The 15695-nt window shown below is 55.2% G+C and overlaps 1 protein-coding gene across 7 annotated transcripts in view; it reads right to left on the bottom strand.

Annotated features, from left to right (window-relative positions):
- Dock9 (dedicator of cytokinesis 9) overlaps positions 1-15695 on the bottom strand; it is a 203901-nt gene that overhangs the window by 94384 nt on the left and 93822 nt on the right. For all 7 annotated transcript variants that reach the window (XR_008720456.1, XM_055609845.1, XM_055609844.1 and 4 more), the window contains exons 3-9: positions 13004-13093; positions 11310-11392; positions 9652-9721; positions 8137-8232; positions 7000-7134; positions 1991-2165; positions 1065-1132 (exon numbers count right to left, since the gene is read on the bottom strand). Coding sequence is in view for 6 of the 7 variants with exons in the window: in XM_055609845.1 (XP_055465820.1) it covers positions 1065-1132; positions 1991-2165; positions 7000-7134; positions 8137-8232; positions 9652-9721; positions 11310-11392; positions 13004-13093 (717 nt within the window). In the remaining variant the exon portion in view is untranslated. The remainder of the gene's footprint in view (positions 1-1064; positions 1133-1990; positions 2166-6999; positions 7135-8136; positions 8233-9651; positions 9722-11309; positions 11393-13003; positions 13094-15695) is intronic.

The raw sequence follows: 15695 nt of genomic DNA on the forward strand, positions 1-15695 counted from the left end.
CTCACTGTCCTCACTGTCCTCACTGTCCTCACTGCCCTGAGGAGGCCTTCACTGCCCTCACTGTCCAGAGGCCAGTTCTGCTGAGGTAATGGTATGGCAGCATGGGTGAAGTGGCTGCTCTGTGCTCTGTACATTTTAGTGACTCGGTTTCTCAAACTACAAAGCGCATGAGGAGCCTGGCTCTGTTGCTGTGTTTGTCTCAGGTGACCGGGAACAAGTTCTGCAACTCCAACAGCTCCTCTTTAGCTGAGTGACTAGATTTACACACTCACACTCTTGGGAACCGTGGCTATTGAGCAAGGCAGAGCACCCAAGTGTGCTGGCTCCCTATGTCAGGTGACACTGGCTCGGTCAGCTGAGCAGAGGGGGCCTCAGTGGGGACAATGCCCCAACCAGACTGGCCTGTGGATGACTGACGAGGGGCAGCCTAGTTCATGAGGGATAAAGCCACCCTGGGCCGGCTGTCCTGAGTGCTCTGAGACAGGAGGCTGGGCAAGCCATGAGGAGAAAACCAGCAAGCAGTGCTCCCCTTAGCCTCAGGGAGTGCTCCCCACAGCCTTGGTAAGCAGTGCTTCCCCACAGCCTCAGGAAGTGTTCCCTGTGGCCTCAGGGAATGCTCCTCCACGGCCTCAGGGAGTGCTCCCCACAACCTCAGGGAGTACTCCCCGTGTCCTCCATAAGTAGTGCTCCCCTGGTCCCTGCCTCCAGTTCACTGCCCTGGGGTCCTGCCCCATTTGCTCCCTTGGTGAGTGAGTGTGAGCTCAGAGCTGTGAGCTAAGATAACCCTTTCCTCCCCGAGCACGGTCGTGCTGCTCACAGCCGTTTAACTAGGACAGTGATGAGTGTAACTGGAAGAGGAGGAGCCTGCGCGGGAGAGAGCACGGGGCACCGTGAGTGCGCACTTGGTGACGTCAGCACTTGCGCTCAGGTGCTGACTACCACGGCAGCACACTCTGCACGGTGTTCTCTGGAAACAGACCGCTCCCACCAGCGCCCCGCCACAGGAGGCCACGGAAGGACACACACTCGGGGTGCAGAGGAGGGGCACTAGCAGGGCGCCTCACCTTGGCGAGCTCGGGCAGGTAGCTATCCAGACCGGAACCGGAACCCTCCAGCTTGCTCTGTTCCTCATCTGAAATGGCAAGAGCGATGAGCTGACCCTAGATGAGGCTATCTCAGCTGGCCCCTAGCCTAGGCTGTCTCACCTAACGGGCACAGGAGCATGAATGTGCACCCCCAGCCACCTAGGGCCACGGCCAGGGGGTACAGCGCCACATTGAGACCTTGCACAGTTACCCCACACCCCCCACTGGAACCTGTGATGCCCAACCAGAAGCTTCCGGGGGGTCATCTGGAGATGAGCCAGGGCGGGAGATCAGCTCAGTGTGAACACACATGGAAAACATGGGGATCTGGCCTTGAAAGTTCCAAACAGGACACCAGCAAGGGCACCGTGCGGCTTTAAAGATGGCCCTGCCAGTGTCCGGAGCTACATTTGTATTATTTGCTTGAAGACAGCATGTCACGTCGCCAGGCTAGCCCTGGACGTACTCTGGAGCTAAGGACGGCCTTGGACTGTGATGTCCCCAGGTGCTGCAGGCCCCGGCTGTGCACAGGGCTGATGTACTGCAAGGAAGGGAGGCTTGGGCCCCAAGCCTCACACTCCACCCCCGGGCCGCAGCCCTGTCCTTATTTCCGTCTTCAGGTGAGACCCGAGCCCGGGGCCATCACCAGTGTGTCCCAGGTCACGCTGACACACGGCCAGGCCTGCCTCCCTCTGTCGCTGTGGTTCCTGCCGCCCTCGCCCCACACGAGTGGCCCCACGGCTCTAATGCTCACTGTGCGGCTCCCGGTCAGCTGGACTCGCTCACACTCACTGGGCCGTCTCCCATTCGGCCTGCTGTGGAGAGCCACCGCACGGACCCTGGCTCACACTCCCCGTGGAAGGCTCTCACCGCCCCTGCACACACTCAGAAGCGCCGCGGCCTACCGTCGTGAGGGTCCCCGTTGCGCCTCTCCTGCACGGCGGCCTCGAAGTTGAGCTGCAGGATCTTGTTGAGCACGGCCACCCAGTCCTCCATCTCCGCCTCACTGTCCGCGGCCAGCAGGTAGCTGCTCTTGTCCTGCATCTTCAGCTCAAACGCAAAGCGCCGCACCCTGTTGTTCTGCGGTAGAGACAGGGACACTGTATGCAGCCCAGGATACCCCTCTCTACTGTCAGCTCAGGACAGCCCACCCTACTGTCACAGCTCAGAACAGCCCACCCACAGTCAGCTCAGGACAGCCCACCCTCCTGTCACAGCTCAGGACAGCCCGCCCTCCTGTCACAGCTCAGGACAGCCTGACCTACTGAGCAATGCTGCTATCTTACACAGAGCCCCCTCAAGGCCACCCCGTCCACTTCAGCCTTCCCAGCTGAGAGCCACCCACCCGCTAAGAAGGTTCCCTGACTTGGTTTATGTACATGAGCGCCTTTGCATGAATGTGCGCGCACCCTGTGTGTGGCCCATCCTCAGGGAGGTCGGAGGAGAGCAGCAGATCCCCGGAATTGGAGCTGCAGGCGTGAGCTGTGTCTGTGCTGGGAATCAAACCTGCATCCTCTGGAAGGCACGGGCCAGAGAGGTGACTCCGTGACTGAGGGCACTTGCTGCTCTCGATTTTTCTAATTTGGACATTTATTTTTACTCTTTTAGTTATATTACTGTGTGTGTGTGTGTGTGTGTGTATGTGTGTGTTTGTGTGTATGCACGTGTGTGTGTGCATGTGTGTGAGTGTGAATGAGTGTGTGCACAGATGCCCTTGGAGGCCAGAGGTGTCAGATTTCCCGGAGCTGGAGTTTCAGACACCCCCGAGCCACCTGACCTGGGAGCTGGGACACACATTGTGCTCTCAGCCCCAAGTCCCTTTCTGTCTACCTTTGTAGCACTGGCCCCTGCAATGGTCCCTGGGGAACAGAGGCTGCCCATCCTCTTTGTCACCCCCACAATCCTTACAAAGGACCCCCACAGCAGCTATGTGAAAACTAGCCAAGTCGAGAAATTTCATTCAATTCAGTTCTCAAAAGTGTGTGCCACTTCCGCTTTCCTAAAAGCCAGCTTCTCTCTACCACCCTGTTCAACCTTCCTATCTGGAACTATGTCCTCATTCATCAGTCCTAAAACTAGTGTGTACTTTTTGTCTCCAGCTCGCACGCCCAGTATGGGATGGAAGATGAACAGGTGTAGACTGAGGTTGGTCCACCTTGGTGCTGCCCACTTGGGGACGTCACGCCGTTCTACAAACTGCATCCTGGCTTCCACCTCCCACACGTCAGCGGCACAGCTCCAGTCAAACATCTGCTGCCACCGACAAGTCCTGAAGGCAAACAGCCCAGGCTCACACTGCACAGGCTCAGCTCTGAAGCATGGGCCACGCAGGCCAAGGAGGAAGCAGCAAAACCTCCTACTGACTGCCATGCCCCAGCACCCGCTGAAATCTCAGTTCCAGAACGCGTGTCCCATGCCAGGCACAAGACAACCCTCCAACAGCCCGCCATTTCTACAACAGTTTTTACGCTAGATGTTTCTCTGAGCAAGGCCACACAACTACTGTGCACAGGCCGTCCGCATAGGCTCAGCAAGAGCCACCTCTGGTCTTGCGTAAATCAAAGGTAGGAATCAGTGGCGAAGTCCGAGGCTGGGAATGGACTCAAATCTAAAGAGTGTTAAAAGTCAAGGGAAAATGCTAGGCCTTGCTTCTGAGGTTTCCTTTCCGAGACCCATTTTCCTCATCTGCAGCTAAGTCCAGTAGTTTTAAGTTACGTTAGGGTTTAAGAGTCTAAATTCTGTCTTTCAGGTCTACCTCTAAGTTTTCCCCTTAGGTGTTTTTTTCAGTTCACAGGAGCATTCTATTATTTCACCATTCCACTATTATTATAATAACAGCTATTGTTTTAAGTAGCATCCAAAGAGGGCTGGGGACTAACGGGGTTACAGAAGTGGAGTGGGAGAGTAGAGAAATGTGTTAACACAATACACACTTACAGCAAGATCTCCTTGTGGAACACAGTACCATGTACAATAAATATACATGACAAAACATACAAACTAAAAAGTAAAATCCCAAAGTATTTTGTTTTCCAAACCACTTGAATCACAGCTTTTTGATTATTTTACTGTTGTTGGAGACGGGGACTCATGTAAACCCGGCTGCCCTCAAACTCCCTCGGCAGCCAAGAAAGACTCAAACTCTGGGACTCCTACCTTTACATCCTGCATGTGAGGATTTCAGGTGAGGGAGACACATGCGTGTGCTACCCCAGATGGGCTTTAGGTACAGGTAAGCATAAAAAGAAAATTATACTTTTGAAGACATGCAGTTTAGCAGATGAGAAATGCTATGAGCTACACATGCAAAAAGAATCTGCAGGGACAGACTGAAGACTGACCTCAGAGTCGGAAATATACCCAAGATGTAGAGGTTTGGTGAGGGCTAGCCAGCTCACTAACACCTGTGCACTGCGGAGAACATGAAACAGGACACTCCTGTCAAACACAAAGAATCACTTCCTACTTCAAAACAAGGCTGGAAAAATGCATCTAGCTTTGCTTTCAACTATGCCAAAAAATTCAGCTAAAAAAAAATAACTCCAAGGTTTCTCAGTTCACACAAATGAAACTGAAGCTTGGAACAGAAAACCGATCAACTGGCATTCATGAATCACTCTGATGCTTTTTATTGACACTGTTAATCAGCGTGCGTTGTCTACTTGGATTGACTGTGAGTCACACTGTTGGTCTAGGCACAGGAGCTGCCGCTGGCAGAGAATCCACCTGACTGGCTGTTTGCGGAAGACACTTTTTCAAGGAATGTGAAGTCATGCTACAGTCTTGACCTGGGGCTCGGATAATGGTTTGTGGTCTGGGTCCTGCCCTGGAGCTTACGGGTTTCCAACAGTTAAAGCTCTAACTGAAATGCTGTGTTCCTGCTCTTCTAGACGCCAGCAGTGCTCATCCAGGCTCGCTGCAGGAGGTGCTTCCTCCACTCTCACTGGCGGCAGGCAGCTGTCCGGCCCCTAGCAGTCCCCCCTGCCGCATTCCCTGTGTCTGCTGGCGCTCCCTTTCATTCTGCCCCACCCCCAGGCTTCTAACTGGGAGTGCTAATTTTCACTCCTGACCAGGGTGAAGCTTAATTGCCGGAGCACTGGACAAAACCGATGAAAACAATCTGCTCAGCCAAGGCAAGCATGGCTGTGAGCCACAACAGAGGAAAAATAGATGAAGAACAATGGACTCAGCATCTGTATGGGGCCCAGAAGAGGGACGCGAACATGGCGCCTGCCAGCTCCCCAGAGTTCATGGAGACCAGAGGCTAGGACACGTAGGAATGTGTCTAGGATAAGACCCAGGTGAGAGCGACAGGTAGACGGACATTGGAGGGGTCCCCAGGTTTCACGTTCGTTACATCTCTATTTTCAAAATTGCAGGATGGGATCAGGGCCAGGGAGGCGGCTCAGCAGCTAACGGCAGAAGCCTCATAAGCCTGGCAAACTGCACTTGTTCCCAGAGCCCGTGTAGTGGTAGAAGGTGGAAAGATCCACCAAGTTTCCGCTGACACACACGCGCTTGGTACGGGTACGGAACCCCTCCTATAATAATCATTCTTTTTTAATTATAGAGTGATCACAGCAGTCACAGCAGGAAATGCACCAGACGCCCCTCAACTCCTAAATGGTGTTGGGAGGACACCGCAATGCTTTTGTGTTTGTGAGGTCAAAGAACTTCTTAAGATTCCTTAAAAAAAAAAAAAAAAAAAAGGAGCCAAGCACAACTAGAATAAAAGAAATTTCAGACAGAGTAACTCCAAGTTACCATCACATCAAGTTTCTTAGGCAAAAACTAGAGGGTTTCTCCTTCAAAATAAACACAATTAAATCAGAGCAATAACAGAAAGAAGAAAGCAGGGCTGAAGGTGTGGGTCACTGGCAGAGCGCGCCCAACACGCCCGGGCCTCCTGGCAGCACAGAAGGCGGAAGCAGCAGACCAGAAGGTCCAGGCCACCCTTCACTTGTTCTGAGGCCGAGGCTGCAGGACAGCCTGTGTCACGGGGAGCAGAGACTCCGGTGAGGCGGGTAAGGAGGAAGGGTCCCCAGGTGCAGCTCTGCAGGGTGGAGGAAGTCCTCAGCAGAGTGGAGCAGAGCTGAAGCTGGAAATGGCTGCTCTGGGGGAGCCAGGATGGAGGTGCAGAGGTGCAGGGGTGAGTGAGGGTGAGTGAAGGGTGAGTGAGGGGTGAGTGAGGGTGACTGAGGGGTGAGTGAGGGTGAGTGAGGGTGAGTGAGGGTGAGTGAGGGTGAGTGAGGGTGAGTGAGGGTGCGCTGTAGCCCTTCCTGATCGCAATGAGGAGCACATTCACCAGAGGATGAAGTCGGTAAGGATGTAAATGCCTGACGAAAGACCTGTGGCCAAAGCAGAGGGCCCGTCCCTGCTGTGTTCACGGGCGCCCCAGCACCAACCTCTCAGGCACTCAAGCTCAGGCCAGTTGGAGGAGGCTCTGCTGAGACGGAATGGTGTACTGTCTGGCAGAAAGGGAGACTGCTGACTGGTCACACAGCCCCTCTGTCTGAGGACCACAGAAGTGCATTCATGCTCGGCACTCTGCGCTCCCTCGGGCAGATTCTGATGCCCAGGCCATTTGTGTGTCCACACCCTGTGAACTGTGACATGGGACAGCCTCCACGTTAGGATGTGGGCATCCCAGGCCGGCTTCCAACCTAAGATCCCCCTGCCTCGTTCTCCTGAGGACTGGGATTATAAGTGGGCATGCAAACCCTATTTTAAAAAACAAAACTTCATGCACTAGAGAGCTCCTGTACCACAGTGTCCTGCCACCTTCCAAACGAAGGCAAATAAGCTTTGCTTTCAGGTTGTGTGCCGTTTCTACCGTCGCTACAGCCATGCTTGGAAGCCTTGGCCCGAATCCACTAACCCATGCGCAGAGCCCCGCAGAGCAGGGAACACTCACCTGGATCACACCCATGCAGGAGTCTAGGAATATGGAGCCTTTGGGTTCCTTGGAGATCTTCTCATCCTTATAAAAGTTTAGATTATAGGACCCATCTCCCAGTTGAATCAGGTGGAAAAACCGCCTCTTAAATGACTGAAAAAGAAAAGCCACAAACAGCTTTTTTCTAAGTGGACGGTGGACTGAGAAGCCCTCAGCTCTGAGCGCCAGCCAGCACTCTTCGCGCCCATCGAGACCCTGGCCCGTGCTCCTGGTGGCCAATCGGCTGGAGGAAGACGCTCACAAGCACGCCAAAGTGCCTTCAGGCTTCGCCATCACCCAGAGCCTGGGCTGTTAACACCATCACCCACAAGTGGGGGGAGGGGAGGTCCATCTTCAGGGAAGGCCCAGGAAGACACAGATGTTCTGGAAGCCCAGGGCCCCCTACTCACACTGCAGGGGCTATCTTCCGCTCGGGACCCAGAGGACTTCTGAGCCTCAGGGTCCTGGCAGTCAGTACCTCCGGGTTCGCATCTCTGTGTTCATCTGACCCTCACGATTCATCCTGCCCTCTTCTCCACTTCTTATACTACTTTACTTTCTGCTTTAATTTTTAAATTAAAGTATAAAGTGTCTGTGTGTCTGTGTGGGGGTGAGCACGTGTGAGTGCTGGTGCCTGTGGAAGCCAGGGGTGTGGTGCCCCATAGCTGGAGTTCTGGCCAGTTGTGAGCTGCCTGACTGGAGAGCTGGGGCTTGAACACAGGTCCTCGAGAAGAGTGGCAAATGCTCCTAGCCCTGTGCCTCACTCTTGCTTTTCTCTTGGTGGCCTTTAGAGTTCACCATCTTCCTTTTGACCCTTACTTGGCTTTACTTTCACAGGGCACTTCCCACAGGAGTGCTTAGTTTACCTTACAAGGCAGAGAGATGAGGTTTAGACAGGGAAGAAGACCCCGTCCGTGGCAACCCCTCCTCGGCCTGTGCTCAGGGGCTGTGAGGGCAAGGAGGTGTTTGGGCCGTGGCGATGGTGGGACCTCACCAGGACAGCCCTCAGGAGCCAGGCCATCGCCCTTCTGTGGGGACCTGAATGTCCGTTCACCTTGCGTGGTACCCTAGGCCCCAGAGGAGCGGTGAGCATGGGTTAAAGCGCAGCTGTCTTACCCTCATGGTCACGCTGATGGCGCTGTTCACGTTGCCCTTGTACAGCCAGCCGTGCTTGGTGAGCCCGCCCTTCTGGGACCCAAGGGACGCGGCATCCTGGGAGACAGAAGAGCACACTTTCAGTCGGTGCCCGTAAGGGGAGGGTTGTCTGTGAGTGACGCCAACGGGAAGACCACGCCATCTGTGCCATGGTAGGCAACTGGCACTTTAACAGGACTTCAGGCCTCCAGGCCGCGCTCACGTCCATTTACCAGTGGGGGAGAAACGAGCCCACACTTCTGGGACTCGTGCTCTCTTGAGGTCAGGTGAACGCTCAGCCAAGTTTCCCCTCCTCCCCACACTCCACTGTTCGGCCTTTAGGAAAAACCTTCTCAAGCTACACCCCTCCGAGGTTAGAGGACAAAAGCAAATTCTTGAAAACCTTCCCAGGGGCCTGGTTCAGGGAGGGGTGAATAAAGAAGGAAATAGAAGACAACGCAGAGAGAAGAGATAGAGCGACGGGGAGGGAGAGAGGCAAGAGCTACTGCTGCATACTCAAACTGAGACCCATGGGGGCTAGCTGAGAGCTGGTGGGCACTGAACCCTCCTCAGGCATGTGGCACACGCATGTGCAGCCTGCAGTCTGCACGCACAGCCATCAACAGCCATAAATGTGGCCCAAAACAAAACTGTTAGGTTACCTGAAACTCTCTGGGTTCTGTACAGAGTGGAGGTTATAGAGACGACAACACAGGGCCATAGCAACAAGGGCTGGACATGCCCAAGAGACCACAAACAAACAAAGGCAACTCGGCCTACAAAGGTCTTCCTGCCCCTAAAATCAGCATCTTAAAAAATAAAAAAATAAAGACTGTGCAGCCCTGGCTGGCCCAGAAGTCCTTACAGAGACCAAGATGGCCTCAGAGTCACAGGTGTCCACCTGCCTCTGCCAGTGCATGCTGGGATTACAGGTGTGCCCTGTGAGCTCCCAAGCTCAGCAGTGCAACTTTTCTTAGGACTATTTAAAAAACAGGTTTCTACTATTAACGCTTCAAATGGTTAATACTGTGCTCAGGAGACAACTAAACTCACAACGGGAGGATGAGGAATGCAGGGCCTCGTCAGGGCCCACCCTCTTTGCACACTCTCTAAGGCCCGTCCAAGAGTTGGGGAGCTGGCTGAAGCCAGACTGCACTAACACAGCCGCTGGGGAAACAGCCTCATCCCGCGCTGCCAGCAGAAGATAGCCTGTTGGAAACAATCTAACTTTAAGGGCCTGATCTCCTTCAACAATGCAAGTATTGTTGGGCCTGATCCAAGCCTTTGCAAGTATCTCAGAACAAAAACACAAGGCAGAGAGCACGAGGCACTAAGCAGTCATGAAAGCACAGGGCTTTAAGAGAGTCAATCGGAAAATATATCCAAGGAAAAACTCTTCCTTTGCTTCATTAAACGTCCCAAGTCCTGTTTGAGCGCTTCCCTCAAGCCTGTCCTATCAGCGTCTCAGGGAAGGGCTGAGAGCGGCGGGAGCCCTACCTCATCCTTGTCCGCTTCCTCATCGACTTCGTACACGTGGACAGGGAGCTTGTCCAACCTGGCCGCTTTGCTTTAAAAGGAAGAGAGAAAACTCGCTTTGTCATTGCCTACGAACAGAGCCCTTCTCTGTCCCTCAGAGGGACCAACCCACAGCACGCCCGGGGTGGCCACTGGTCTGTGCCACTGCTGATCGAGTGGGTGCGCCAGGGCTGCAGTCACAGCTCCACACTACAAATGCACCGCTGGCTCAGCGAGGAGGCCGCACGCAAGCGGTGGGCACGAGGAGAGGACCCGGGGGGCAGCTTCTAACATGAAACACGACAGAGAAATGAAGTGGGAGTCACAGAATTTTAGGAGACTAATGATGGAAGGTGATGAAGGGGTTAATGGCGGGCCGTGCCAACCACAGTAACAGCAGGCACTCCAGTTATGTGAAGAGCTGTGTGCCAGGCACACTGTGCGCTCTGCACACGCCCTCTCACTCATTTAAGCCGGAAGGAGCTGTTCTAACTCCTGAACAGGAGATGCTGAGGCGTACAGAGGGCAAAGCAACCCGGACACAGCCCAGAGTCCGCGCTGCTAACTACAATGCTCCACTCAGTTAGAAACTCTCACTGGTGCTAAATGGTAAAATCATCCAACAGCTAAAATCTACCCCAGAATAGACACACAATACGGGTAGTTATGTGTCAACCACAGAGATAGCATGAGCAAGACAAGGAGGGAGAGTAACTGGATCTGATGGGAATGATCTGCAAATCCCCGGTGAGCGCTGGGCAGCCACACAACTCGGGAACCCATCCGCAAGGGAGATAATGATAATGCCGGCAGGGTGCTCCCTGCTGCTTCAAAAGAGCCGACCAGGATGCTGGCTGGACACTCTAAGGAGGGGCTGACCACACACAGGAAAACAAACAGGGAGGGCACTGAGAAAAGTACACGAGGGGCAACGTCTCACAGCCGGGGCAGGCCGGAACCCCGTGCTAACGAGGTTCACGTCACATCGCAGAGGTAACGTTTGCAGGCAGCCCCCCTCCACGGGCCGTTCCACCGCCCTCTGCCAGCTGTCTGGAAGGTGTTTTCTAACTGTGCTCGCCCTGCCGCCCTCTGTGGCAAGCCTAACGAACACGATTGCTTTTGCTCTGCCTCAGGACCAGCCTAAGCGTCAACAGAGCCAGGGAACTGACCTGGGAAAGACTGCATCCGGTTTACTTCTCTAAACAAAATGTATTTACTATAGCTCTCTTCACATGGTTCTTTTCCAGAATACTCTTTTGAAGAAACACACGCACACACCCCTAGGTATCTGTCAGTGGGTGAATAAGTACACACATTTTTTTCAGCCCTAAAAAAACAACCCAGTGGAACTGGAAATATTCATATCACAGAAGTTATTCCAGTCTCAGAAACAGAAACACACACTCTCTCTCTTGGGCCTAAATTTTCCACAGACACTTAAAATCACGAGGTACAGAGGCCGTAACAGAACGTGCCTGGTGGCATGCGGACGGGGGGGGGGGGGGGGCTCTCCTCACTGACAATGTAACGATTCCGCACACAGCATTTCAGACCGGAATTCAGCCGCACGCACTCTCACAGGTCCCCTGTGCCGGCGACGACCCGCACCCCGTGCCCTCGCCCCGCCGGCGCTGACTCACCTGGGAAGCTGCCGAAACTCCCCGGAGTAGTCCTCATACTTGTAGGTCACAAGGTGCCAGTCGGAGTTGTAGGTTCTGATGCACTGTTGGGAGCACACGGAAAGTCGGCTGGGACGCCCAGGGACGCCTGCTGCCAGTCACTGACTCCACCCCCGGGGTCCCCCAGAGGCGTGGGGCCCCGAACCCCCGACTGGGGATCCCGGGAGGCAGGGTCTCAAGGGTCAGTGTTAACCATCCCGCAGCAGCATCAGAGCACAGCAGAGCAACAGCTAGACCGCAGCGCCGGTGCGCGCCTGCCTTTAAGAGCCGCCCTCACGGCATGCTGGTCTGGGTGGGCGCGGCCTCAGGCCCGGACATTTGTCCCCTGTCCCAGGCCTGTTTGGGAAGGCTGAGGAGGTGTGTCCTGCAGAGGGCGTGTCCTGCCAGGGGGCGTGTCTTGTTAGAGGATGTGTCCTGCAGAGGGCGTCTTGCTAGAGGGCGTGTCCTGTCAGAGGGCGTGTCCTGCCAGGGGGCGTGTCCTGTCAGAGGGCGTCTTGTTAGAGGATGTGTACTGTCAGAAGGCGTGTCTTGTTAGAGGGCGTGTCCTGCAGAGGGCGTGTCTTGTTAGAGGGTGTGTACTGTCAGAGGGTGTGGCTCATACTTGTGAAACAAGGTCACTGCTGAAGGGCCCAGCCTGCCCGCCAGGCTCTCCACCACGATGGTCGGGGACGCACAGTGGGACCTGCTCCCTCTTTTAAAGCTGTCACTCCTGTCACTCACTCTTGGCCACGCTGTCCTATCACAGCAAGCTGCATACAGTTCTCTGTGTGCGGGAACGCACACGCCCCTGTGCTCCTGGAGAGCCCGGAGCACAGCGTGGCAACTCTCTCCTTGCACTCTGTGGGTGTGCAGAAGCAAACTCAGGGGAGCAGGCGAGGCAGCAGGAGGCTTTACCTGCTGAGCCGGTTCACACCGTGTCAGAAGAGGACCTAGGTCTCTACTGGGGCGTGAAAGCAAACAGCGTGAGTGAGCCTAAAGGGCACATCTGTGCCACTTATTACTGACAGAACTAGTGCTGTTGCTGGCTGCAGTCAGTTAACTGTCCATTTAACTTTGTGTGTGAGCAGCACGTGTGTGAAGGTCAGGGAGCTGTGGAGCTGGCTTTCTCCTTCCGCTGTGGACCCCGGGGTCACACTCGGGTCACGAGGCCCCAGACGCATTTCTAAAGGAAGAAACCTTTCAAGAAGCAGAGTTACAGCAACAAGTTAGTGTCCTCTTCCTCAGAGGGTCTGGAGGACTAAAGAAGAGCAGAGGGAACCACAATTACATCGCTGGTGACGCCTCTTTGTCAGATTATTTGTGTGTTCAAACAAGAAAGAGTGACTCTGGGACCCAGGCAGGGTGGCGAGGGTGACTCCATCACTGGGTCCTCAAGCTAACAGCAGCGAAGCCCGAGAACCTGAGGCGTAGTGAGCATCGCGGGCTTCCACAGCCGCTGAGGCCTCAGAGGCGGCTCCTGACATTTATGGTCGCTCTGCAGACACCCTGCTGCCCTGTGCTCTGAAAACATCCACCTTGGCGCTCACCACGGAAGGTCACTACCTCTGTGATGGCGCTCACCACGGAAGGTCACTACCTCTGCCACCACGCAGAGAAACAAGGGGAGTGTGGGGAAGGAGGAGACATCTTTCCAACCCGCCTTGCCAGGAGCTCACCTCGGTGACAAACAGGCTGTGCGCCTCCTGCTCTGCGTTTGCGGGGACCGTGGATCTCGAGTGCCGGCCCTGGCGCCTCAGGATGGCTGTCTGCGGAAGAGAGCAAGCAAGCTGGTGAAGACGGCTGCACAAGCAGAGCTGGTGTAGACACAGCTACGGTGCAGCTCGCGGCCCTGAGCCCTCTGCATGCCCTGCGGGTGAGCGCAGCTGCCTCCCCGCTGCCCACAGGAGCTGCAGGCTGGCCAAGTGCCAGTTACCAGAGGCAGCCGCACCGCGAGCCTTCCTCGGAAGGGCGGGGCCCTGCTGCTTCGGGCTGCAGCTCACCAATGCTCCAATTTACTAGCTGACACCTGACAACTGATGAAAGCGCCGGGTTCCTCAGGCCTCTCCACGCTGGCACGCTCTGACCCCCTGGCTCAGCCTTTCTTCCCGGACTCCTCACAAAGCAAACCAGCAACAACAGAACCCTCTAGACGGCAGAGCGCCAGCGACACCTGTCCCCTGAGCACGGCTTGCCTCCCTCCTGCCCCGAGCTCCGGTTCTGTGGACTAACAGCACGCTTTCCTCATTTACCCAGGGATCTGCAGGGCAGCTCTGTCACAGTGCCACAGCAAGCAAATCCCCGTTACCCCTGCGCACGCCAGCTTAGGTCCCGAGGGTAGTTCTAGTTCATGCTGCCTTCCTGGCAGTGCTAACTCACAGTCCCACACACTATGCTGGGTCCATGCCCCTCAAACCCTCACCGCCGCAAGTTTAACCTTTCCTCTTTGTAGACTTATTCTATCTTATGTGCAGGGCAGGTTTCCTGTGCATACATGTGCGCCACGTGCATGCCTGGTGCCCGCAGAGGTCGGAGGAGGGCACCAGGCCCAACGGAGCTCAAGCTCCAGATGGTGGGGAGCCACCGCATGGGTGCTGGGCAGTGAACCTGGTCCTGTGCAAGAGCAGGAAGCACGCTTGCTCGCTGAACCACTTCTCCTGGCCCTCCTCCTCCTAACGCCAGCCGCTGACTGCGGTGGGGACTCTCCACCCAGCTCGCATTTGTCCTCCATGACAGCCCCTTAAACGTGGTTTCCATGCATTTACTGGCCATCTGTACTTCTTCTTTTGAGAACTTCCGAACTCCTTGTCTACTTATTAACCGGAGCATTTTGTGTTTAATTGGTTCAGCGCTTCACTCTGTGGGCGGCTCATCACTGCTAGCTGTTTCTCTTGCTGTGTGGCTTCCTTCAGAGCCATCTGTGAACTTGCTCTGTGCCACTGCCAGTCAGTCAGCCTCAGATTCTAGTCTTCCCTGGCTGCTTCCCCACGCTGCTCCTGCTTCCCCTGCATTTGCAGGGCTTTGAGACTCCTTGTAGCCCATGTGCAGACTATGGCTTCCTCAGCACACGAGGACGTCTGTGTCTCCGTCCTCCACCCCGCCCTGTGCGGGTGAGTCCCCATACACTGCCTCCAGGGAGCGTGTAGGCTCCTGGGCCTTGTCAGTGAATATTTCAAACAAACAGTGGCCTGTGTTACAAAGCTGTTTTCAAGAAAGCTAGCAAGACAGATGAGCATGAACACGGGAAAGAAGAGCACGCTGTTCAAGACGCCTCGGCACATGGCCCGTGTGCCCAGACTGCAGCAGCTGTGACCCCGACCGCGAGATCCCGTGTGCCCAGATCCTCTGTCGCGTGACCACGACAGGGGGAACTGCCTACCGGGGCCCACGCACCCCGAATGAGCGCACTCTGTGGCCGCGGACACCACACTTCCTCAGCGTGGCTCCCCGGCTCTTTCTGCGTCTTCAAAGTCTCACTCTACGTGTCGGGCTCAGCCTGTGGCTCCTCTGAGGAAAGACAGCTGTGACTGGGGTCACCAACCCCACTGCCCAACGTAACAGCAGGCAAGAAAGAGTGCTGCAAAGCTCCCGGCAGAGCTGTGAACCCAGGAGCCTGCTGGGTGTGACACTGCCTAACAGCACTCCTTGTTCCTCAGCAGCGAGCAAACACGCTCAGTAGCTCTGTGGAATGTTTTACATACAGGCCAGGACACTCTCCTTTGAGAAAGAAAACAACTTTAAATCAACGGAGACTAAAGCCAGGCGTGGTCATTCTCATCAGTAACTTTAGCACAGAAGGCAGGAGGATTGCTTTGTAAGTTCAGGGCCAGACGCACACAGCGCCGCAGAGGCACTGTGAGAGGCTGGGGGAGGGTGGCTGAGGGTAGATTCTGAGTTGGCTTCATCACCAGGCACTGTGGTCGATTCCGAAGTTCCTGACTGACTCTGAGCAGCCACTTTGTGTCCAGACAGAAAAGTGCTCAGCACCTGAGACCTCACTCAGAGACAAACCAACCATAGCAGGGTCGGCGCCTCCTCAGAACTAACTGCAGTGTTAACTGCAGTGTGATCCTTGGCATTTCCTGAGCAATGTTCTAGCAGGTCCCTTCAGGTCTGCTCTAAGCTCCAGGTGGCCAGACCCCCACCCTTCCGCTCCTACCAAAGGGAAGCCTGCTTCCTCTTCCTCTGAAAACAGGCTGGACCAACAAAATGTAAACACGTGGTTGTGCGCCTCCCAAGGCAGCGCTGAGGAAGACAAGCACACTCACTTCCTCTTCCCCAACTGAGTGAGCATGAGTGGAAAAGCCCGCATACACACCCAGACACACACACACACACACACACACACACACACACACACACACACACACA

The sequence above is a fragment of the Psammomys obesus genome, unplaced genomic scaffold, assembly GCF_907164565.1.
Source record: "Psammomys obesus unplaced genomic scaffold, mPsaObe1.curated_primary_1811, whole genome shotgun sequence".
NCBI classification, from domain to species: domain Eukaryota; kingdom Metazoa; phylum Chordata; class Mammalia; order Rodentia; family Muridae; genus Psammomys; species Psammomys obesus.